General features: G+C 37.0%; 1 protein-coding gene across 2 annotated transcripts in view; it reads left to right on the top strand.

Moving 5' to 3' along the window:
* The window catches only part of uggt2 (UDP-glucose glycoprotein glucosyltransferase 2), a 652,370-nt gene that overhangs the window by 564,994 nt on the left and 60,889 nt on the right, over positions 1–26,487 (top strand). For both annotated transcript variants that reach the window (XM_039745402.1, XM_039745404.1), the window contains 2 exons: positions 7,629–7,713; positions 12,213–12,280. In XM_039745402.1, the coding sequence (XP_039601336.1) occupies positions 7,629–7,713; positions 12,213–12,280 (153 nt within the window). The remainder of the gene's footprint in view (positions 1–7,628; positions 7,714–12,212; positions 12,281–26,487) is intronic.

The following is a 26,487-nucleotide window of genomic DNA, read 5'->3' as shown; positions in this document are numbered from 1 at the left end:
GCAGCAACACACATGTTTAATTTCTGTAGGGAAACGCTCCCCAATTCGTTACCCTCAACATCACAGTACAAAAGCACCAAAGCACAGTTTTTCTTCTCTCTCTTTTTCTTATTCTCTCTTGTCCTTTACCTCCACTCCTTCTCCAGTAATCTTTGCCTTCTCCCTCCCAACTCTATCCCCTTGTGCAGTGGTAGCTGGCTACTTTTATGCCGCACCTGGAAGCATTTCTGATGGCTTTTTAGCGGGATCTGGAAGTACCCCCAGGTGTGGTGGAAGCCCAACAGAATATGGCTCTGTAGCTTCCCCTGGCAGCATCTCCGGTCTCCAACAGAGCTGAACCGATAAATACCAATTTCAATGCTGCTCTGTAGGAATCTGAGGCGCCACTACAACCCAGTGGGCTACCAAGTAACAGCTCAGGGGAGATAGCTTATGAAATGCACTATTTCCCCCTCTCCTTCCCATCTGGGTAAGGATCCAGGCCGCCCGTCACAATATATATGTATGCATATATATATATATATATATATATATATATACATACAAACTGCTGAAAAAAATTAAAGGAACACTTTGAAAACACATCAGATCTCAATAAGAAAAAAAATCATGCTGGATATCTATATTAATATGGACTGGATAATTTGTTAGGAACGAAAGGATGCCACATCATTTGATGGAAATGAAAATGATCAAACTACAGAGGGCTGAATTCAAAGAAACCTCAAAAATCGTGTAAAAAATGATGCGGTAGGCGAGTTTTTTGCTGAAATTTCATTGCAGCAACTCAAAATCATACCATACTCGGTAGTTTTTATGGCCCCCACATGCTTATATGCATGCCTGACAACACTGGGGCATGCTCCTAATGAGACGACAGATGGTGTCTTGGGGGATCTCCTCCCAGATCTGGACCAGGGCATCACTGAGCTCCTGGACTGTCTGAGGAACATAATGTCCCCAGAGGTTTTCTATTGGATTTAGGTCAGGTGACCATAGGGGCTAGTCAGTGGCATCAATTCTTTCATCCTTCTGGAACTGCCTGCATACTCTCACCACATAAGGCTGGGCATTGTCGTGCACCAGGAGGAACCCAGGACCCACTGCACCAGCATAGGGTCTGATAATGAGTCCAAGGATTTCATCCTGATACCTAATGGCAGTCAAGGTGCTGTTGTCTGACCTGTAGAGGTCTGTGCGTCCCTCCATGGATATGCCTCCCCAGACCATCATTTACCCACCACCAAACTGGTCATGCTGAACGATGTTACAGGCAACATAATGTTCTCCATGGCTTCTCCAGACCCTTTCACATCTGTCACATGTGCTCAGGGTAAACCTGCTCTCATCTGTGAAAAGCACAGGGCGCCAGTGGTGGACCTGCTAATTCTGGTATTCAATGGCAGATGCCAATCGCGCTCCACGGAGCCAGGCAGTGAGCACAGGGCTCACTAGAGGACGTCAGGCCCTCAGGCCACCCTCATGAAGTCTGTTTTTGAATTGTTTGGTCAGTGACATTCACACCAGTGGCCTACTGGAGGTCATTTTGTAGGGCTTTGGCAGTGCTCATCCTGTTCCACATGAAGTCCACATGACCATCATCATCAAATTCTTCCATGAGAACCCTGAATACAACAATGGGAACTTATTGAGGTCATTTATGTTAAGGAGATTGCCTAGAGGGGGCTGGGCAGTCTCATGGCCTGGAACCCCTACAGATTTTTTTTTTCTCCAGCCATTTGGAGTTTTTTTTTTTTTTTTTGTTTTTTCTGTTCTCTTTGGCCATCGGACCTTACTTTTATTCTATGTTAATTAGTGTTTCCTAATTTTAATTATTTTTTATTTGGTCTTTTTTTTCATTCTTTATCATGTAAAGCACTTTGAGCTACATTATTTGTATGAAAATGTGCTATATAAATAAATGTTGTTGTTGTTCCTTGCCCAAAGGAGCAGATACTGGTCCTGCTGATGGGTTAAGGCCCTTCTACTGCCCTGTCCAGCTCTCCTAGAGTAACTGCCTGTCTCCTGGAATCTCCTCCATACCATTTAGACTGTGCTAGGAGACACAGCCAATCTTCTGGCAATGGCACCTATTGATGTGCCATCCTGGAGAAGTTGGACTACCTGTGCAACCTCTGTAGGGTCCAAGTGTTGCCTCCTGCTACCAGTAGTGACACTGACCGTAGCCAAATGCAAAAATAGTGAAACAACAATCAGAAAAGATGAGGAGAGAAAAATGTCAGTGGCCTCCACCTGTTAAACCATTCCTGTTTTCAGGGCCGTCTTGTTGTTGCCCCTCTAGTGCACCTTTTGTTAATTTCAGGTGGTCAGACAGGACTGCCTTGAGAAGCTGACATAAAAGCAGCTCCGTGATCGCCGTTTTGCAGACACAAATCTTAGAGAGCACTTTAGCAGCCTGGAAATATGTCGGGGGTCTATCTGCCTGGGGGCATGTTCACCAGGGACTCTTGTAGAGCCCATGGCCAGTAGGCATACAAGTTACATCTGACCCCAAGTCAGTAGAATGAAGGCATAGAGTAAACCACCTCATTGAGTGGGCAAAAGGACAAAGCAGCTGGGAAATGCATCCAAAGTGCTCACTAAGTGCTGTGTCTGTGAATGCCAATGTCTGATCTGCTTTTTTTGCTGCCCCCTGTCCCGCCCCTTCAGATAGTTTAGCATGTCTATGAGATTTAATGCTTTTTAGATTGGTAGAATTGTGGTGTGCCTTGGAATTTTTTGGGTTACAAAAAATGTGCCACCACATAGAAAAGGCTGGAAAGCACTGCTTTGCTTACACCTTTGCTCCTGGCATGCAAAAAAGAATCTCTGTAGCTGCTGTCTCACTTAAAAACTGACACCATGCTTTACTTGGGTGGTTATGTGGCATTCTTTGTATAAATTGGCGAAGATACTGCAAAGTGGAATAATGGGTAGGGATAATCATTAAAGTTTAATTTCTTAGAATTTTGTCATTATAATAGGACAGTCATTACTGTAAGCTACCTGGCAGACTGGTGAGTTAAATTCAGAGATACTACAGCTGGGGATTTGAATTAAAATTTAAAGAGGTCAGACCAACACAATTTTCTTCTATCAGAGGTCTGAAACCTCACGTTTGTGCTATGATCCAGATCCCTATACATGTAATCATGGAATGTCTATAAAAAAAAATTATAATTACCACAGCATTTCAAAAATATTTATTTTCAATTTTCAGTAAGAACTTTAAACATGTGGACCCTTTGAATATTTTTGGTCTTGTATTTGTATGGAATGCAAATAACTATCTTTAGCATAACATATAAAACAAATAAGCAACTTTAGTAAAAAAATAAAAGTAGGCCTAGCACATTCACATTTCACTTAAAAGAAAATTGAACCATTTGAATAAAACTGCACTCCTTTACAATGGCCTCATCAGAAAATGTTTTTTACATTGTCCCAAAATCTGCACTACTTTAACTGAACATTCATTTGCATACTGCTAGGCTGTAAATGAATCTGAAAGGACTCTGCTGGATCTATCATCGTTTGCACAAACGTTTTCTCATAGTGGCACTTCACATTGCTACTTTTTAATAAAGCCGTGGTTTTCGGAGTACATGAGACAAACTGGTTTTGAACTACCCGCCGGAAGAATGAACATGTATTCATTCTTCCATTCATCTTTGAAAGTTCAGTTTTCTGCGTTTACTTTCCTTTCTTTCCTTTTTTTTTTTTTTTTGGAACAAGCCATGCTCCCTGTCACTCTTTCATTTCTGTCATTTTCTTCTGTGGCATCCACACATTTTACCCATGCACTATCAATAGCATTGGTTCGCTGTTCGCTGTCCGCTGAGTGACACAAATAGACGTGCACACCTCAAGAAGGGAAAAAAGAAAAAATTTGCATGAATGTTATCAGTCAGTCTCTTTCATTTATCAGAAATATGTCATGATCCAGATAGTGCTGTCACTCAGTCCAGATCGACCATTTAGTGATGCCCGTCTTATTTTGGTTTTAGTGCCACTCAAAGATAATTTATTTTGCACTTACACGATATAACATAGATGCTATCTTTTTGCAGAAACATTAAATGAGAAAAAAAATGATAATTTTTACCTTCGCAACTTTTCAGTAGCATTCCACCAGGATTGCCATAAACCCTATCCCCAGTCTTTCCAATTCCCTGCACCTGTGTCGGTATGTACATATCAAAAAATGAACTCCAGTTCTACGTATTGACATGGAGCGTATCTCTGTGAAATGCATAATACAAAATTTTAAATTACATTTCTAAAGGAAGTATATAAATACAGTACTGGATGTTTATGTAATTCTTTAGGTACAAACTTAACTTTTTTTTATTATCATTTCGTAATGCTAAAAAAATTTTAACACGTTTAACCGGACACATTAATCGCAAAAATTAACAAATTAACTTTCCCAGGCCTAATGTAAACCAATTTATATATTTATGAATCATTGTGTATATTGTGCTACAATATTTGTTCTTATTTTTGGATGTTCAGCAAACATACAATCTTTGGATAGAAACTATCCCTCACTATAGTACCAATGGTTCTGTACTGTTTGCCAGAATGGGGGAGTGAGAAATGCAGTTGTGCAGGGCGGCTTAGGTCTTTAATTATCCAGTTTCTCTTTCTAAGGCAGTCAGTGCTGTACATGCCTTGAATAGAAGGCAACTGGATACTGATAATATGCTGTGCTGATATCGCCACCCTCTGCAGTGCTTTATGTTCATGAACTGACCATGTTCATGAGCCATATCAGGATGTGCTCCAGTCAGTGAGGATGTTCTCTACTGTCCACCTGTTGAAGTTTGTTAGAAAAAATGCAGAAATGCAAGCTGTCTCTGATATCTTAGAAAACTAGTTCCCACTTCAGTTCATTGTTAATAGTTACTCTAAAAAAGTCAAAGCTGCTCACTCGCTTAACTGCATCCCCTTCAAAGTAGATTTTTTTTTTGGCCTGCTGTCTTCTTCCTGAATTCTCTGGCTGTATCCTTGGTTTTGGTGACATTAAGGGTGATATTATTGACCTAAAACTACTTTTTCAGCAGGTAAACCTCTTCTCAGCAAGCTTTCTGATCATTGTTAATGAATGGATCTGTGACAGTGGTGTCATCAGCAAATTTAATGAAGGAACTGGAGCTGTGTCTGACCATGCAGTCATCCATAACCAAACAGAGTTGATAAGGGGGCTCAGCACATGTTTTGAGGGTTAACATGGAGGAAATGATGCAGCCAACCTGCTTATGTTGAGGTTAGGAAGTCCAAAATTGGTTAAGAAATCCAAAATTCAGTTGAAGAGGGTGGTGTTATGGCGTAAATTGAGGTGTTTGATAATCAGCTTTAATGGTACAATTTTAAATGCTGCGGTGTATTCAATAAATAGGACTCTGGCATAACAGTTTTTATTATCCAGATATTCTCGGTGTAAAGTGCAAGGTATATGGCATCCCAGAACTAGTCTCTCAAAGCACTTCATCACAAATGGAGTAAGCGCCACTGATCTTTAATCTTCCAGACTATCCAATTTTGTTTTTTTATGCACAAGGATTTGTTGTCCCAAATATTAATGATGTCACAGAAGACTTCAGCTAATTGCTCGCTACAGGTTTTTAAAATATGCCCTGACGTTTCATCCAGGACAAGTGCCTTACAGACATGAACTTGTTTAAAAAAATCATTATTATTTTTAGGAACAATTAAGAATGAATTACATGATCCTCAGGCATTTGAATAGTGGGCTGCTTGTTATCACAATCACAACTGGCATTGAAGCATTAAGTTCATTAGGAATTGAAAATCTGATATGATTGGATTAGATTTTACTTTGTAGTCTGTTAACATCTTTAATCCCTACCAGATGTTGTGTGAATTATTGCAACTGCTATATTCCATCTCAGGCTTATTCCTGTACTGATGTTTAGCTGGATTTGCTGGAAATCTAATGACTCTCTTTCACTCTTCTTTTTCTTGACCTTTCAGGAATGAGGAAGAATAGGTTATCCAGCTCAATTATGGCAACGTTGAACATTTTGATTTGGTTCTACCTATTCCTATTTCTTAGGTGTAATCTCCTTTATGATCAGTTTTTCTATTGCCCTTTTAGCTTGTACTATCATTGTTCTTCTTTGTTACCCTTTTCCAAAAAAAATGGTGATCCAAAAAAGTAAATTGCAAATTAGGAAATCAACTTGTTGTCTCTTACTCTGTTTTCCCTGTTTTTGTTTGACCATTCGCTAATGGGCTATATGGTCTGAGAAAGAGCAAACCAAAGGAAGGTTGAAAGAGACCAAATCCCAATAAGTGTCTATGCATATACTGTAGATCTAAAAATGTCATTTTAGTGTGTCTTAACAATTTATATTTCTGTCCCTAATAACACTTTAATGAGTTGTTCATTTTTCTGAATCAGACTAAATGGGACTTTGCTAGCTGGTCCATTAATCATTTATCATTAATTGGAATGATTAAACGGAGTATACTACTCATAAACATGTGTCTGGATACGCTACTTGGGAACTTTCAATGAGTCCAGCACATTACAGCACATAAATGAATCCTTAAGGAGAGAAGAGCACTTGGAAGCTTCAGTCTATTTCTTCTCTACTGAAAAATCCATTAAATTCACCTTTCTTTTATAACTAATGACAAGTTTAGAAGTTAAGAAATTGATTGGGTAAAATTGTATCCATTAAATTCTTTTATGTTAGTCTTTTGACTGCAGGTAGTAGTTTCCTGGATTAAAATAGCCTTAAAAAAGCTTACATCAAATGCAAACTGATTATTTATCTACTGCCTAAAGAGACTTTAATAGAATAACTCTTAAATGGATAATTTTACAGTATGTCTGCAGTGCAAGTAGCTTATGATGTGTTAAGCTGTCAATTATTACTTAGTAAATTCATTTTTATGAAATTATGTTTTTAATTTTGTTGGTATAAATTATGTTATTAGATTTTCAGACTGTGTCCTAGAATGTAAAGAATTGTGTGTTACTTTCAGATTATTTTGTGTGGCATGTAGTTATTTAAATATGAAAAAGGCAAAAGTTTTACAAAAAAAATTGAAATTATTCCAACACTTTAATAGAACAAGTGAGAAAATTTTCAAGAGTAGGAGTATCTGTAAAGCAGGAGGATAACTAGAAGGAAGTTAAAGTAACCCTTAAGCTTACAATTAATTTTTTATGGACATAAATCTATCTCACGTCTGTGCAGTGAGGGCCGCTGTATAACAACTTCAAAGTCCTAGATTCAAATTCAATGTAGTCACTGTATGTGTGGAATATACACCTTCCAAACAAGTCTGGGTGTTTTTCTTTTCTCACACAGAAGTTGTTTTAATGTTGGCCCAGTGAGAGTGTGTTGATGCCCTGTGATCAGCTATTGTATCCAGTACTGCAATGACCCTTAGAAAGTGTCCATTTACTTGTGTTTCAGCCTTTTACTCACAGGCTTTAATTGAAATGATCTTTTCTGTGGGCTTTAACTAAAATTTGCTGAAGCAGTCTTTAGTGATAAGTTTGGCAAGCATTTTTATGTAAAATTGTTAGTCTTCACAAGTGTTACTTTGTATCTGAAATTTCTCATAAATTAATTCATCTTCTCTTTTAGATGTGATGGAGCTGACTTGCCACCCAATGCTGACAATGTGATTGTGGTGCTGGAAAACTTCTTGAGCAAAATAATCAAAGTACAGGTTAGTGTCAGATAAGGGTTGTACTATCAAGTCAAGGTCATGGCACTCACGGGCTGCCTATAATCATCATGGGCTGCCTGTAATCATCACATTCAAAGAAGGAACCAGTCCTAAGTTCCCATCCCCACTCACTCAAATACAAAAAATGGGATTCCCAAAGCATTCCAAACCTCTTATATATGGAATTTTGGAGGAAAACCCACATAGACACAGGGAAAACATACACAGTGCATAGGTCAGGATTTGATCCTCCTCTTATGGGGCTAAACATCTCTCACCAAATTCAATGTAGTGACTTTCATTTGATCACTTTATGATGCTGTGCAGCAGCTTCAAAAAAAGGTGCATGGCTGCTCAACTTAGAAAGAAAATTGCTCTGAAAGACTGTTTGGATTTAACCCTTGGACTCTGGTTTTCCATCCATATCCCCATAGACACACTGGTCTGATTTGATAGTGATTTCAAATTGACCTTGTGTGCATGTGTGAGCTCCTCACTGAACTGGTGTCCTGCCCAGGGATGGTTTCTGCCTTGCACCTAGTGCTCTTGAGGCAGGTTCTTGAATTGGATAAATATTGTATAAGAATATTACTATATGTTACATAATAATCTCTCCAATCCTCCCATTCTTCATACTCCACATAATCTTAGCAGTAATCCAGTTTGGCACCTGACTTAACACTCAGCGTGATTGATTCACTTAGTCTTGTTTCTACACCTTACAGGAATATCTCATGTCTGCCTAATTGCTCTTGGCTCATTAGAGCTGCTTAGGCTGACTCTGCTTTCTGGAAGTTTACTTCAGCACATAGTGAAGGAACTCAAGTGGAACATTTCCATGTGCTTCTGCAAAAAGAGAAAAAAAAAATGGTGAAAATTTTCAAAACAAAACATAAAAATTAAGATGATTTCAACTACAGGTGCAGTAGTCAAACATGTTGACAAGATACAGAGTACCCAGATTCTGTGCTGAATTTCACCTGTAAGACTCCAAAACATAATCTCTCTGAATCTCGACCAGTCTAAAATTAAAAGGAAATATGCCCTGCCCCCACCCCAAACCCTAATCTTAATATTCATAAAACTGGGCCCTGAGATTAAGCTGTAATCTCACCCCAGGGCCCGGATTTTGAATGTAATCATTATTTAGCCCTATATCAACAACAGATAAATGTTTCTAGTGCTGGATTTGATTTATTTTTTAAACACTCAGAGACTCTGCTTTTTAATGTATTTTTAAAGTTCAATATTTAAAGAAATTTTATTTCTTATTTATTTCAGTTTTTAGGGAATTTTCATTTTGACCAGTAGGGGACGTCATTTTTTTTGAACCCTCTATTTTAGGCATGTTTTTATTGAGAAGCTTGGAGCAGCCGGCTATTCCATCCCCCACCAATTTAGAACGTGCACGAACTTCTCTCAGCTCATGCCTTGATTGAGTATCTGGGAGTGAAGTGGAGTTTTAGAGTGAAATAATAGATCGTTGTTTGGAACACACGCATTTCATGTCTGTTCCGTTTCTACAGTAATCTGTGTCAAAAATAATGAGAAACTTTTATAAGTATATTAATCTCACCGTCACTTGCTTTTCTTTTTAATATTTAATCCCCATCTGCCCGTGTCGTTCAAACACAGGAACATATATTGGTGTAAAAGTATAACAAAAGTGCACTTTTATTCAAGTGCACTTTTTCCATCGCCTTTTCCTGAGATGCTGTGGTTTCTAATTACATATGAACATATCCAGCATACAGCAACATAGGCACAGAGCTATAGCGCAACTCCAGGGCACGCAGAGGAGAGAATAGTAAAGAGCAGTAAGTTGCATATGCAATCATCAGCACTTTTTGATTTGCAGTGCAATGCTAAGGGTTTTAGAGGGGAAGGTGTTGCGCTGTTCGTTTTCAAATAATTATTCACTTTAAAGTAAAAGGTGTGTATCTCTAAATAAGAATTTATTTTTTGGAATTAAGTGTGCCAGAGCATGCCAGTAATGGCATTATCCCCTACCCTAATCCTAACCAAACCATTCTACAATCCAAAAATCAACATCCACAGAGTTTCATAAATTAGAAAATCACACCCATCCCTTCCTCTCCCCAGAAACGAGCACATCCAAAATATTCAAAAGTTGAAATCAAAATGGGAGACAAACAAACATGAGTGAAAGGTCAATTTTTGCAGTGCTAGCACTGAGGAGTTTGCAGGCATAAAGGTCTAGGGTTGCCTCACAGCTGCAATATCAGCATAAAGAGGACAAGGACAACAAAAAACTTCAATAATAATAATGTAAAATAAATAACGAAGTAAACTTAAAAACACTTAAAAGTAATAAAAAAAAGAAAACACAGAGTTTATAAAGTAATATTTAAAGGAGAAAGTAAAGATTAAACCCTAGTTATCCCATAACAGTATTTTACTCAAAAATAATAATTTTATTTAATTTTAATTTCATTTAGCAATGAGAAATCAATACAGTAATCCCTCGCTATATCGCACTTCGACTTTCACGGCTTCACTCCATCGCGGATTTTAAATGTAAGCATATCTAAATATATATCACAGATTTTTCGCTGGTTCATGGATTTCTGCGGACAATGGGTCTTTTAATTTATGGTACACGCTTCCTCAGTTTGTTTGCCCAGTTGATTTCATACAAGGGACGCTATTGGCGGATGGCTTAGAAGCTACCCAATCAGAACATGTATTACATATTAACCAAAACTCCTCAATGATATACAATATGCTTCCTGCGCGGTGCTTCATTGTTTGCTTTTCTCAGTCTCTCTCACCCTCTCTGACATTCTCTGCGCCTGACAGAGGGGGTGTGAGCAGAAGGGGCTGTTTGCACAGAGGCTGTTTGCCTAGAGGATATGGATGCTCCTCTACAAAATGCCGCTTTATCGCAGTGCTTCGGCATACTTAAAAGCACGTATTGATTTTTTGATTGCTTGCTTTTATCTCGCTCTCTCTCTCTGACAGCGCTCCTTTGAAGAGTAGATATGTTTGCATTCTTTTAATTGTGAGAAAGAACTGTCATCTCTGTCTTGTCATGGAGCACAGTTTAAACTTTTGACTAAAGGGTGTCATTTCATGTCTAGAGGGCTCAAATAATTTTAACAATGTGGGAGAGTTTATAAGGGCTTAAAATATATACAAATAACCATACAAACATATGGTTTCTACTTCGCGGATTTTCATCTATCGCGGGGAGTTCTGGACCCCCGCGATCGAGGAGGGATTACTGTATATCTAAAATGTTTAGGGTTGTTCTTTTGTCAGACAGTCTTGAACCACGATCTTGGTCTTAATCAAGAGCTTATGACAGGATACACATAACACATCTCACAAAGTAATAGGGCTCCAGGTTCTACTCATGGCAAGTGGTGGCAAATCCACGTGATGTGGCTGACAGGAAAAGGACAGCGGTGCAGGCACATGGCATAGTTGTGAGGAAATAAAACCACAACGACATCTGCTGACAGTAAGGTAACTTGTAGAAACCACTTACATGATAAAAAGGAGAACAACAGTCGCTGTGTGCAATCCGTTGGTAATCACAAACTACTGGGGTTGGGTCTGCTGAACGTGAGGGAAACTGCACAGACGTATTACATACTAGGAAGAAAAGAAATGACAGCTCCTGCCTCAGCATAGTTGTAGAGGTTTGTGTCTTTCTTACAGCAAACTGCCAAGGCAAAATTATTGAGATGGTGACATGGCTGCTGAACATGAAGCAAATTGCAGAAGCTAATTACATAATAGAAAGAAGAATAATGACAGCTCGGGCATCACCTGTCCATCAAACACATGCAGCAGTCCACCCCGCGTGGTACTCATACATTATTGGGGTTGGAACTTTGCTCTTGGGGAGACTGGAAGTTTTTCTAAAATATAAAATATATCATGATTTAATTAGTTTATTATCAGAACTCACTTCTGTCTATTTAGAGTTGGATTCAGTTGCAAGCCGTCAAGAAATCCTAAATGGGGATCATTCCATTAAAGGGCATACTTCCATATTAATCATAATTTGAGGTACCATTCAGTTTAAAATGTATGTATCTGGAATGAGGAAGTAAACAGAGAAAACTTGAGCGGACACAGAGAGAACACACACATGTGTATGAGTCCAGGATTTAAACCTAGGACTCTGCAACAGTGTGGCAGACACCATTGTTTGACCAGTAAAGGGAGGCATTTAAATTTGTCATCTCTCTGTCTTTTTTAACTGAGTTTTTCCCCTAAATGTTCTTTATAATTATTGACTTTTAAGTATGTGTTTTTCTTGTTGGAAGCCATTTGTTTTTAATATTTAAACAACAAGACTGAAAAGGCATTTGGACCTCACATTTTACAGTAAAATGTTTAAGTACATTTTAAATTATTTGAAACACAAAAACATACTTCCATAAGACATTGTGCAGATTTTTTAGCTTTTCTTATCATGGTACAAAATAATAATTATTACCTTTTTAAAAAAAATGCTTTCTTTCCAGGTACACAAAAAGACTCACAAAATTGGTGAGGAACTACATGGTGATGAAAGTGAGGAACAAATAACAAGGTGAGAAAATAATAAGAAGTCATTATTTTTGTAGTGAATAAGTCCTCTTTATCTTAGACTGTGTTATTTTCTTATGGAACGTAATAGGATATAGACTTATATTTTGTTTTAGATGTTTCCAGGAGCTGGATCGAAGGTGACACAGGCATACATTGCCTTTAATCTCATCCACGGGCATATTTCAAATTCTGTAAAATTACTTACATTTTATTATGGGAGTCATTTAAACCACTGGACTCTTTTTGTGATATATTTTAGACATTGTGCACTCAAAGTACTGATCTTTCCTTTTTTCAACACTGACATTTTAATTTCTAACAGATAATTATGTCTGTTGTTGACTACTCCACTATGTGTTTTGTCAATACGGTAATTACCAGAACACTTTGTTGACTGTTTGAGAGTGTCAATAATGTCTATTAATCTGCTCTAATCCTGTCAGAAAAAAGCAGGATTAAATTAAAATGAGTGTTTTGGAAATGAATAGTCAACAAAAGAAAACCTACACTTTATTACGGAAAAGAAATGAAAACTTGTGTATTTTAAGCAGAAGAAATCAGTAAAGCATATTTAAGTATGTGTTTCAGAATTCTTGGCTATGTAAGATACCGTAAAAATGTCATTAAAGAATAGGGGACGTACTTAGCCTGCCAGTATTGGGCGTAAGACCGGAACCGACACAAGGTGACATACCAGCGTATTGTGGAGCACACTGCTGCTGCAGAGCACATGACCATATTCCTCTCGACACTTTAGCATGAGCAGATTGTATGACAAAAGCAACAACAAGATGTTAACCTATCCTCTAGTCCCATTAAAATGTTAATAATGTCAAGAACAGATTTCATTCTATCTGAAATTTCGTTTCCTTCCTCTACCCGAAAATCAAAATCTTCAGCTTCTTTTCAGAAGTAGCTGGCTCTGAGCCAGTGGCTGTGAGATTTTATAAAGGAAAGAGAGCACATTTTTATGTAAACAGATGATTACCTTATTAAAGATTTTTTTTTATCACATTACTGCTTGGGAATATTGTCTGTCTTTATTCTTTGCTTGCAAAGACCATGTTCATTATCAAGAAGCTATTTTTTAACTCCTAACCTTCCTGCCCTAACACCATAAAGCTACTTTCTTAAATAGTGCTTTTCAAAATGAACCCAGAAGTCCCACTTCTGGCTGTGGTCATCTTCTGACACATGTGAGATTTCATGGGATACTCATTATACTGAGAACTTTTGCTGAAACCTAGCTGTATTTCATTATCATTTCTATTTTAATAAAGTATTACATTCTTTGTTAAAGAGATTTCTAAATAAATAGACTCAAACAAGTGTGTTCTCCTCATTATCTTGTCAACACAGGGTGTTGCAGACTTTTCAAAAGAACAATTGATACTTTAAACTATCTTGTCATTTCTTCAATACCTCTTGATTGTTTCAGAATATCTAAGGACTGATGCTTTTTGTACATTGTTTATATTTTACATATATATAGTATATAGGCAATATATAAGACTATAAAGTAAAAAAGGATGTTATAATCCAGCTTTATAATGCACTTGTGAGGCCTCACCTGGAGCGCTGTGTGCAGTTTTGGTCTCCAGGCTGCAAAAAGGACATAGCAGCACTAGAAAAAGTCCAAAAAAGAGCTACTAGGCTGATTCCAGGGCGGCTAAAGGGGATGAATTATGAATAAAGATTAAAAGAGCGGAGTCTTTTCTGTATAAGCAAAGGAAGGTTAAGAGGAGAAGTGATCAAAGTGTTTAAAATAATGAAAGGAATTAGGACAGTGGATCGAGACTTACTTTAAAATTAGTTCAACAAGAACAATGGGACAAAGTAAGAAACTTGTTGGGTTAAGTTTCACACAAACAATGGGAAGTTTGTCTTCACACAGAGAGCCTTAGACATATAGAAGAATTTACCAGGTAGGGTGGTAGAGAGCAGGCTTTTGGAGACTTTCAAAATTAGACTTGATGTTATTTTGGAGAAATTAGGTTGATAACACTGGAGAGCTTTTTTGGGTTGTATGTCTTTTTCTTGTGTAAAACTTTCTGATGTTCTAATATGTATGAATCAAAAGCCTGGCATGGAAAGTGTTTGTGAATTTTCAACTTGACAAGACAGAGTCCTTCAAGTAGTCACTATAGTGCCCTAAGATGGAAGAAATTCTGTCCAAAATATTTTTTCAATGGAGCACACAAAAGAATGGTCAAAAAATCGAACATGATTCAGCGGCAAAAACAGACCAAACGCCAGAAGACTAAACCATAGCATGAATCGGAGGTCATGAATAAGAAAGCAAAATAAGTCCAAACTGTTACTGAACATTCTTCCAGTAAGTGTGATTGTTCACACATTTCCTAGTCATACCACATGCAGTTTGGCAGCATGTTACATTCCCAGAAACTAAGTCATTGCTGAAAATAACATGGCCGCCACTATGCAAAAAGGCACAAAAGAGCTGTTACAATCTGCCAGCTCACAAATCTTTAAAAACAAATTTTAGTGTAAACCAAAAACTAGTCTGAGCTTTATGACCTACACAGGCTGAAAAAGTGAGAGAGAAATTTTAAAGACTTTGGCTCAAAATGACAAAACAGAGTTTCATTACCATATTTATTATAAAATATCCTTAAAGACAGTAAAAAAAAAAATGAATCAAGATGGTTTTCCAAAAATGTTAACCAGAAAGCAAATTAAACAGAATAAAAAGTCCAAAGCAGTGTTCAAAACCAGAAAATCAAAAAGGTACAATAAAAAAAGTAGCCAAAAAAACAACATCAGTCCCAAACAGACATGAGCATATCAGTACTTCAGAGCTGACACTGAGATTTTTGCAGGTTTGTATAGGCCTGTGCTACACTTGGGGGCTTTAGTCTCAACATAAAGAGGACAATAGCTATTAACATAAGATAATACGAAATGACTTGTTAGAGAAGCAGTATTGATTAGAAAATAATATAATGCACAACGAAAGACACTTGAACTGGGAAGGAATCCCTGGCCTAACCACAACAGTGGCATATTGGGGAAAATGATTTCTAATAACAATAATAATGAACATTAAATTAAAGATATTATGCACAAAATACAACATTTAAATTCATTACATTAAAACTTTGAAAAGTGGGATTTTAGTTTTACCAACATTGAAGAAATGTTTTTAGGTTTTCATCAGAGGCTTTTATGGAATCTTTCCATAACCTTTCCTTATGAATTTAACATAAACCAACTAACAGCAGATTTCACATTAACAGTGAAATTATACCTTATTGATTCAGAGAACATGACAAAGGGAATTCAACTGAACTTTGAAGTTATTTTTGAGAAATTTCATGGATGGGATTTGGAAGCTTTGTTGGGCTAAACTGGTTGTTCTCTTCAACATTTTTCTAATGTTCTAATGAAGTTGTTTCAGAGAGGTGGTTTGGGCATAACTACTATTAAAGAGTAAACATCTTCAGAGGTTTTTTTTTGAAGATGGCAAAGCTCTCTGTTACTCCAGTTGATGACAGCTTACACTGTGAGGAGCTGACAGTGATGAAGTAGGTCCCAAGAGTTTACATCTGTTGGCTCGCATTGGTTTTTGACACCTGAAAGTACACAGTTAAGTGGCTGACATTGGTGAAGCTTGGCAAATTATTTGGATATAATATTTTAGAAAGATTCTTATAATCACCTAAAACTTTTTACCTTTAAGAATTTTCTGAAAGTTCTAATTCAAGAAGCAATGGGCCGATTCTTATGAAACATTGAGAACAATTGAATCATTTACTTTTAATCGCTGAGTAAGCTTCAGGATTTTAAAGTTCAAACTTTTTAAATCTGATACCAACATACAACCAAACATTTCAGACGGTCATAAATTTTGGCATATACATTCAGGAGACATGTGTCCTTTAATTTCAACCCAAAACCTGATCTTTGAGTTTTTAAAATTCTAAATTTTGAAACACAGTAGTCATAGCAGCTTAAATACAATTACAAAGAAACACTACTTTTACTGTCTGTTTGTCTTTGTGATTGTTCCTCCAGTTTTTAACATCTTACATGAAAGAAACCATGAGGAAGAGGAATACAAAATTCACTTGAAATTCAATTTAGTCAGATATCCATCCATTGTCCAACCTGCTGAATCCGAACACAGGGTCACGGGGGTCTGCTGGAGCCAATCCCAGCCAACACAGGGCACAAGGCAGGAACCAATCCTGGGCAGGGCAACCCACCGCAGGACACACACAAACACAAGGCATTCACTAGGGACAATTTAGAATCACCAATCCACCTAACCGGCATGTCTTTGGACTGTAGGAGGAAACCGGAGTACCTGGAGGAAACCCACACAGACACAGGGAGAAGATGCAAACTCCACGCAGGGAGGACCTGGGAAGCGAACCCGGGTCTCCTAACTGTGAGGCAGCAGCGCTACCACTGCGCCATGTCACCCTTAGTCAGATATTTAATATGTTATTTATATGAAAAATATATATATATATTTTTTAAATCATTTGCATTGTAATTACACTAACTTGTGAAAAATAAACATCTTTGGTATTGCGTCTTGCATATATCTTTGTAAATTCACATCATATACTACACTCCTGTCGTAAATATGGAGTCACATGCTGGACAACACAGGCCGGATCACTCTTGTAATACCTGCTATAGGTCTGTATTATTGTGGGATGAGTGAGACTCAAATAATTAATTACTAACATTGTCTTCTCTCTCACCTTAAGCTTAACTCACACATAATGTAGATACTATTCACATAACTATGTATGAGTAATGCCTAACTACATCTCAGTCTGTAGGATTCCACATAGGATCCCACCCATACAAGTGCAATGATGAGTGCACTGCCAGTCACAGTCTAATACTCCACACAGGGACTCATTATGTTTGGCATGAGCAATTTATTTGTCTCACTGAGACACATGAAAGGACATATACCTTTATGCCACACCAACCAGTGATATCTTACTTGATCCGCACTGTTCCTTCAGCCTAATAACCCTGCAGGTTAGAACAAATGGCATCTCCTAGGTGCCCTAAAATTTACTTTATTACTTCAGTCACTCTAAACATAAAGACATAGTATTTAAATTTAAAAGCAACATGGTATTTATTAGTGTATAACAATACCAGTAGAATAAAGTATAGTAGAAAATACAAATAGGTAACAAAGTCCGGATCGATGGTATATAGTCTTAGAAAGCTTACTGAAAATCAGCAAAGTCAAAGGTGGATTTTATCCTGGGCAGCTTTTTTATTCAGCATTGGTGTAATGCATGATTTAGATTCTCTGACATCTAGATGAAATCACTTCTGCTCTATCTGACATCGCTTCTCCTGTCGCTGCTCCCTGATCCCTCAGACAGGCAGTTATTTATGCACTAGATACACATGAGTTTCCGAACCATGTGACATTATACACATAAGATTGGCTAGCTACTCTGGTGATAGACAGCTCTGCCCAAAAGCTTTGATCCTCATACTTATCCAGGCAATGTCTTCTTGTCTCTGTTTACTTTTTACCAATATTGTCTCACCATTTTAAACTTAAACAGATGCAGTAAAGTTATAAATTACTGGTCATTTACAGAGAAAAATGTTCAAATGTATTGGTGTCATAAACTTTTATTCCACAATGAATAAAAACAATGTAGGTGTAGTTAGATAAAATGCCTTTATTGTTAATTGCCTTTATACATTAGTTAGGAAATTGCTTCAGGGGTCCTGTAAATTAATTAGGTCCTTTACAGTTCTTCACATAGTTCATTTGAGAAAAATTTAAAACTTAATATAAGCAGCCTGTAGTTATAAAAAGGACAAGGATCAACAGTGTGGACTTGCATAAGGGACAAACAGGCAACAGTAAACTTCACTGTATCCTTTGTTAAGGAAAAGAAAGGACATATGGAAAACAATTAGATTTAACATCTGAGTATTACATTAATTAATAACACTTTTTTTTGTATGCCACATTCCCTTGTTTTATTCCTGCATTTTCCAACTCATTAATGAATAATTATTGTCTTACTTCATGCTGTCACCAATTAAATGATTTCAGTTTCATAAAGTATGACTTTAAAACATTTTCAGAAATGAAATGAGAAAATGTGTTTGGCTTAATTTTATTTTCTTCAGAGCACTACCGTACCTTTTTAGTGACTTGGTTTAGAAATACAGATTTTTTTAAATCTGTAAACTATATTGAATAACAGTAGCAATCCTTTCACCCTGTTGCAGAAGACATAAAAGGTATAATTAGTATAGACACATTAGCTTTTCACCTCAGCCCTCCCATCCATCAAAGTTAAAGCACATGAGTAAGCAATAAACACAAAAGCAAAAATATGCAAAAAGTAGCTGAAATATGTATGACACAAGAAAACATCAATTATATAAATTAATGCAATGATTCCATAAAAGAGCTGAAAGGCCTTTAGCATCAACAACAGAAGACATTGTTATCACCATGGAGTGAATTATAATAGATACTTGAAGAATGACAGTGCAGTGTCAGCTAGCAAACCGTACTGGGATTAGTTATGAGCCAATTCAATGCATTCTTCTTGAACAATTTAAACTTGAGCAAAGTTTGTGCATGTGGGAGCTTAAAACTGCTTTCACAGTTCCAAGGAGAACCTCAAGCTAATGAATTTAGATTGTGAAAAAATTAAGATACTTCACGGGGCATTAAACTTGGATACATCACTATATGCTCAGTCAAAGCAATGGAAGCATTGTGATTCTAAAATACCAAAGAATTTCAAAGAGTGTTTCAAGGCTATTAATTATCACATGTGCAGAACACAGTTATTACTGATGTCGGATCAACATATAGTGTAGTGTGGTTCCACTGACTGTCACCTTGACCATCAAATATTAGTAGTTAAATGACTTTTCCTGAGCGCCACTAGATTCTTCCTTTCAACAGTGGCACTTTACAAATAAAACATTCAGGAATATGGACAGTATGTCGTTGGCATGTCTTGTGCCCATGATGTGTCTGAGCAAATACAGGTTTTTCTAAAGAAAAGAAAAAAAATAGTGCAGCTGTAGACTAATGAGTGTAGGTGTGCAAGAGGAAAGCCATTTGGCTGCAGAGAACATGATGAGGGAATTGGCTAATTGTTTCTGTATGTGCACGAGCACAGTCAGTACAGCATCCCTCATTGACCGTTTAGTGTACCTGCATGCATAGGGTAATAAAAAGGTCAGAGCAGGAAAGGAAGTGAAAGTAAAGTCATCAGAAGAGAAAAGAAATCTAGTTAAAGAAATTAAGAGGACAATGAAGGCAAGTGAAGGCTGAGACCAGTGTGGTATGAAGGTGGTGAGCGGTTGGTGAAGCCTAGCTGAGGAGCACAAGCAAAGGCGTTCCAGGAGCGGATCATCCCTTGCTGATTTTTTGAAGGGATAATTAAATGCTCCAGGGATCCTACAGGACCAAAGGATTGTAGCAGAATGATGGAGTCCAGCTTAGAGCATCTCAGCACCTACCAACAGAGGTGGAGGTGGGATAAGAGCTGGCTTAACATGCCAGTTGGGTGAGCAGGATGAGACACGAGAGAGAGTTCGAAGGCAGTGGGGAATGAAACTAAAGGAATCAATTCTAACAGATGTTATCCTTAATTTTATTTAATTGGATTTATGTATTTATTTATATTAACTTACTCACATAGCACTCTTTTTACAGATTATTTATTGAGGATTTCTGCACCAAACTGTGGACACTGTTTTTTTTTAATAAGCACACTTTGCACTTTTTTCACCATAGTTGCTGTTTGTGTGCTCATCCTCCCTAGTCCATCTCGGTTATGACTATCAGTGTGCTGTGAAAAGGAAGAGACCCCAGGGCTGTGAGCACCAAGGGCATCACAGCCAACAGTGCCTGTTGCGGGCTGCATTTTCAAATTCTGTACGGACAGTGACTGTGGACTGAAGACTCTCGACCAGGGGTTCCCAAGTTGAGTCCTGGCGTACCACTGTGGCCACTTGCTTTCATATTAACCAGTTTCACAAATCAGTGGGTCACTTATGCATCATCAATCTGATTGTTTACCTGGCCTTTTTTCTTTTCTTATTCTGCATTCATAAAAGTGTTGTATTATGATATTTGCACTTGGAATACACTGAAATGTTAATTCTTTGTCAGGGTTATAAACTCTTAACTTTCTTCTTCCATTTTTATTTCAATTCACCTTATTTATGTGGAATTGACTCTTTAAATTTTATCTTCATACTTAATTAGTGACAAGCAGAGCAGACACTGGTGCAAATGACACAATGTTAAGGCAGAGCAGCAGCTAATTCAATATTACATTCATTTTTGTGCTAACTAGTAATAAATGAGTAATCTATAAGTGCTCATCAAGTTTAGTCCTATGGACCAACTTCAACTGTAGGTGTTCATCTCACCACCTTCTGATTTAAACTGGACTCCAGCCTTTATTAAACATGCTGTTATTTTCCAGCCTTTTTTGCATCAATGCAGAGATTACAAAATGGGTTTCCCAAAATATTTGGAGAGTGTTGCAAGCATTTTTGTGTGCAACATTAATTACTGTTCTTTTTCTTGCTTTTTAAGATTTTGCCTTTTTTATGCTCTTTTAATTTTTTTATTAATTAGTTCAAATGTGAATTTTATACTGAAGTAGATGCTTCTCGTTATTATTTAGTGTAATTTGCACTTGTGTCTGTACTGTTCATCATTAATCTTCAGTATTTGGGTACAATTAAGAGAGTAAACTCCACAGACAGTGATGAATTAAAAGATTATGTTAAAAGAAAATTAACATTTAAAGTAATGGCAAACAATACTCATTTCTGAACTTTGTTTAAGTGGAAATTTACTACCACAGCGTTTCATAGCCATGGCAGCATTGCAGGCCACAGCCAACCCTGGATGAAACCCACACTGTTCAATGATGATTGTGCTCGATTCACAGTAGCAATATAGCAGGTGGATCGCAGCCAACCCTGGACCAAGCCCCATCTACCAGTCCGATAATTTTGCATTTTCACTGCAGCAGTACCGCAAGTGGATTGTGGCCGATATTGGACAACCTCCCTAAGCCCCACTCTGACAATCATGTTTGATTCATTAATGTTTATGTGATTTCATGGAACCCAACGGTTTGACAATCGAACCTCCAAGTGGGATCACCCCATTCCTCCTGACTGAACTATTTATTTGTCAAAATGTTTGAAAGAAAACCCGCAGCCTCAGTTGTCCTCCAGGAAAGATCTTGAGTACTCCTCCTCTAGAACTGAGGCAGTGATGTTAAGCCCCTTGCCACTTTATCACCAATTATGGCTAACATTAGCATGAAATCAGCGAATCACCTTGTACCGTTTTTTCAAAAGAAAATGTAAAAATTAGTGGCTCAAAACAAACAAAGATAAAGTTTTGGGGTAAATTAGTGAAATTTCCAAATTTTAATGCATTAGCGATGCTTTGACAGAACCTGAAACAAGCAGTTCATGAATGCAAACCCACCAATGTGTCTGATTTAAAGTACCTCTACAAAAAAGACTGGGCTAAAATTCCTCAAAAGTGGTGTAAAAAAACTGATTTCAAATTATAAGATGTGTTTAATTGTGATTAATGCTGTTAAAAGTGCAGCAATATAGTATTGAAACCATGTAGGCAATTCCCTTTTCACAAAAATCATGCCAAGTTGAATATGCATTGCATTTCAGTGTATTTTACATGTTGGATATATATATATAATATATATATATATATATATATATATATATATATATATATATATATATATATTATTTATTTTGTTCTTTATTTCGCCTTATACAATTTGTTGTATTAGGAATTTGTTAGTTTTCGCATACCCCTTGGGGTCAGAGCGCATGATCAGCCATTGTACAGCGCCCCTGGAGCAATTATAGGTTAAGAGTCTTGCTCAAGGGACCAGCAGTAGGATCTCTTTTGGCAGCGACGGGGATTCGAACCGGCAACCTCCTGGATACCAGTGCAGATCCTTAGCTTCAGAGCCATCACTCCGTCTCAAACAGTCAAGTTCCCACACCCCTCAACCCACCCCAACCCCTTTAAGGATGTGATTTTATAGCTTAGGAAAAAACTTATGAAATGAGAAATGTCCTTGAAAATGTCATTAACCAAGTGATAATTTATTTCCATATTTCGAAATGTGGCAAAGGTGTTAGATAATATGGCGATATGTTCAAGTAATAAGTGGAATATTTATAATTGCACTATTACTTTGTGAACATCTCTGAGCCTTTTGGCAGGCTCTTTTGAGCACACAGGCGAGTCTTTCCACATTGATGGAAACAAATTGTTGATGTATAAAATGTGCCAGACATCAAGAGATGCAGGTTAATTTGCAATCAATCAGATGCAAACCATCTTACTTTATTTTGAAAATAATTACTGACATTTCATATCATCTGTTCTTTAACTACTATGATTGTGTTCTATGGGGAAGTCTAAGTTTCAAATGGGAAACTTCATGTCACTGCCTTTCTAGGTTGTAGCTACAAGCAGCAGATTTGGGAGATGAGTGCATTACCCGATTTTAATGTTACTCCCATCTCTCTCCGAATTTTGTTATGCAAAGTTAAAGAAAAAAAAATGTTTTCCTCAGACAGAAATGGTATTTTTCAATCCTGTGGTATATTTAGAGAAATGTGATATACTCCTTTGCTTTTTTGGTTTCACAAGAAAAAATCAAATCTGTAATTACTTCTTGCTTGATTTGAGCAGTACATCAGCAGAGATTTCCCATTTCTCCCAGCATCTACATCGAAATGCACACCAACAGAAGAAAGTGGGAAGGTGTGACATTACAAATAGTAACTCCGAAACAATTTCATGTTTTGCATGAATATAGCAACCTTAGACTTGAGAAACTTGCTAGTGAGTAACACCCTGTGCTTTATGTGGAAATGATTAGGTTTTGTGATTTGAATGTAGAGAATATTTTTTGTAATCTATAGAATTTGTTATTTAACTGACGTGAGCACATATATGTCAGCCTTTGTTGTATGAGTGGATTTATTAATAAATATACAGCTCAGCTATGATGGGTAAACTTATTGATGTTAACATTTTGGTAAAATGTTCCCAGTTACTGAAGCGTGAAATCAGCTTTTCAATGGTTCAAGAAAATCATCCACCTCATATGTTGAGACTAACGTCCATATTTTGAAAGAGCTGCCAGCCAAAGACATAGGGCAGACATAGTGCACTCTTGTCTCTTTCATTGAATGCCTAAGTAAAGTAACACAAAATTGGAATATGGGTAGTGTGGCACTGTAGTGATCATGAAAGAAGGTATATGTTTGCATAATAATATGCATTACTGTATTTTGATTCAGAGTTAATGGGACACACTCAAGTACACCGATTTTGAGATATTCAGTCAAAAATGAGTTCAAGTCTGCAACCTGATTGGGAGCAGAGATGTGTATATAGCTTAATGTTTATTTGTAATTTGGTAATAGTTTAAAAAATGTCTTCAAATTGGATTAATACTGAAGTAGTGAAGCTACTGTTAGTCTGTTATGCAGTTTGTAGCAGCAGTACATTATCCAGTAGTATAAGATCACTGTACAATAATCGTAAATGTATTTGGCATTGTGACATAAACAATTATAGTTATAAATACGCTGAAAACCTCTTGATTGTTGTAATCTTGAACCTTCTATGGAATTAAAATGATCTCCTCCCCTTTGTCTTTGTTTCAATTAGCCAATGAACTTAAAATCAACATGCATTCCTTTTATTTATGATGTAGCAATTTACGCCTTATTCCTTATAGAATTCATTCAGTAGTTGCTCAACTTCATTGATTTCTGCATTCAGCTGTGTATGTTGAAGCCAATTCAAGAATTCTGATAAGCATGTATAATGGAAAACCCTTCCTGTAGTGCACCTTAATATTTTAAGAAGCTCTATCCTCAGTCATGTTTCATTATTCTGGAATGGTTCCAGGGATTGTGGCTTGGAGCTTTATTCTGCTGAAAAGTCTGTTTTGTAAAAATAGGTACACTGCTGCTAGAAAAGTGTGTATCCTGTCACTTTGAACATCCTGCAGTAGGAGTTTCACAGGACTTGCCCATTCTTCCATCCACAAGAATCGGTTCGATTTGGCAGTCTTTCCAGTTTGTAAGTAGTGATGAGTGAAACAATTGGTACAAAATAAAATTTGTAAAAAAAAAACAACTGAGAAATAAGTTCCATTTCCTATCCAGCAATATTTGTGCCATTCACACAAGAAGAAAAGGATTCAGCTCCTCTCTAATGTTATCATACATTAATTTTACATTCATCTACCTTTTAGTATTTAAATAAAGATGTCTAATGAAAAATGTAACAAATTATTCAAGTGTCCTCAACTAGAATAATCTACTTACTAGGTAATAACGGAGGAGATACGGTTTGGCAGCAGTGGCTTTCTGTGTAGTTAGATTTTTACTGTGAAGAAAACACAGTAATGTGTAAGATGGTATGTATTGGAGTGGAAAATATGCACCCCATAATATTTTTAAACTAACTAAACATTACTGCACGCTACTGTGGTGTTGTGAACAAGAGGCTTAAATTGATTTTATTAGAGTGGCACGTATGACATGCATTGCCAGCTACAGCAAAGAATAGCACAGTTAAACACGAAAGTGTGAATGAGACTTGTTTTCTACTACCAACAAAACCTTTTAAACCCACCTAAAAAGTCTTTAGTGAGTTTTCACAGTTTCAAAATCACCTGCAATAGGAATCAAATTTTGCCTGTTTTGATTATCACTATTTCTAATTCTTAGGAAACTAAATAATTGTTTTTTAAAATGACACGAGCACACTTATGCTAGGGGTTTGTCTGCTAAGCACACTGTCTTTAACAGGCCGTGATCAGCCTTCCATTCTGACTTGACTCTTACAGCACCCATTTTTGATTTAGTTGTTGACTAATGCTTTCCAGGCACTGTCAAAAAGTCTTCATTGTCATCATCTGACTAAAAGACTGCAGTTGGCTGAATGTTTTGCTTGGTAGACCCTTCTCACTTCACCTGTTGACCTTGTTGTGCATAAAAATCATAGTAGGTGTGCTGTCCATGATACATTATAATGGCATATTAGGTGTCATGTCACCATCAAAGTCACTTAAACTTTCAGTCTTTCCTTTTTTCCCCTGAAGATTGCATCCTCCTACAATCCTGGTGCCTGCCTACTTGCTTTAAATAGCAGTGTTTACATGAGGCCATTGAATGAGAATGGCAGGTGTTCCCAAAAAGACACCATTTGAATTTCTAATCGGGTATCAAAGTAGAGTTTGTCTACTCGTATATATTTTCCTTACTTATTTATTTTTTTTTTATTTTGTCTGGAGAACCAGCTGTCCAGAAGGCTGCCGTGCTTTGTGACTTTTATCTGGCTTTTTTATAGTCATTTCATGTCAAGGGAACAGTTTGATAGAACCTACAAATTTTTTCCACTTGTGACTTTCGAAGCTAGGGGAGCCTCATCTGTGCTAAATTCAAATATACACAAAATATGGGTTAGAAACTCAAAATAGTTTTTCACATTTTCTAAAAGCATTATTCTGAAAGTAAGATTCCATAGCAACCAGGATCCAAGTTAGATACTGACTTCAGAGCAACTTTTGAACAGTCACGACAACCAAATGAGTATAAAAATTTTGAAAGCAATCATTTTTAACTCTTTACTTTGAAGATTAATTATAGCTGATTGCTGCTTATTATACCTATTTTAGTAATACACGAGCAGTCATGCCTCATTTTTCAGTCTACAAAGTGAAAACAAAGGGGTTTTTACAGTTTTGTTTTTTTTTAATCAAATGTTTGCCTTATCAGTAGTCTGTGTTTGATACAGAAACAGCTTCACGTCAGTATGTGCTGAAGAGGATTCCATATGTGCAGCCTCTACAGGAATGCCAACAGTTCAATTTCCCCCATAAACATGAAAAACCTCAGAAAGTACTGAAAACTCCTAATAATAATCATTCTTAAGAAGCAATAAATAATTCAAAAAATGTACAATAAGTAAACTTTATTAAATCTACTATATACTAGTAGGTGTAGGAGATTTTACCCTTTATAGGGGTTTCTTGGCTGGTTGGTTGCTAGAGCAGAGATGCTTCCTGATAGCAAGGACAGATTAAAGGGGGCACCCATGTCAATTATACCTCCTACGAATAATGT

This window comes from Polypterus senegalus, chromosome 2 (genome assembly GCF_016835505.1).
Source record: "Polypterus senegalus isolate Bchr_013 chromosome 2, ASM1683550v1, whole genome shotgun sequence".
In the NCBI taxonomy this organism is placed as follows: Eukaryota; Metazoa; Chordata; class Cladistia; order Polypteriformes; family Polypteridae; genus Polypterus; species Polypterus senegalus.
Note: the sequence above shows the minus strand (reverse complement) of the source record. Positions and strands in the feature narration are given on the sequence as shown.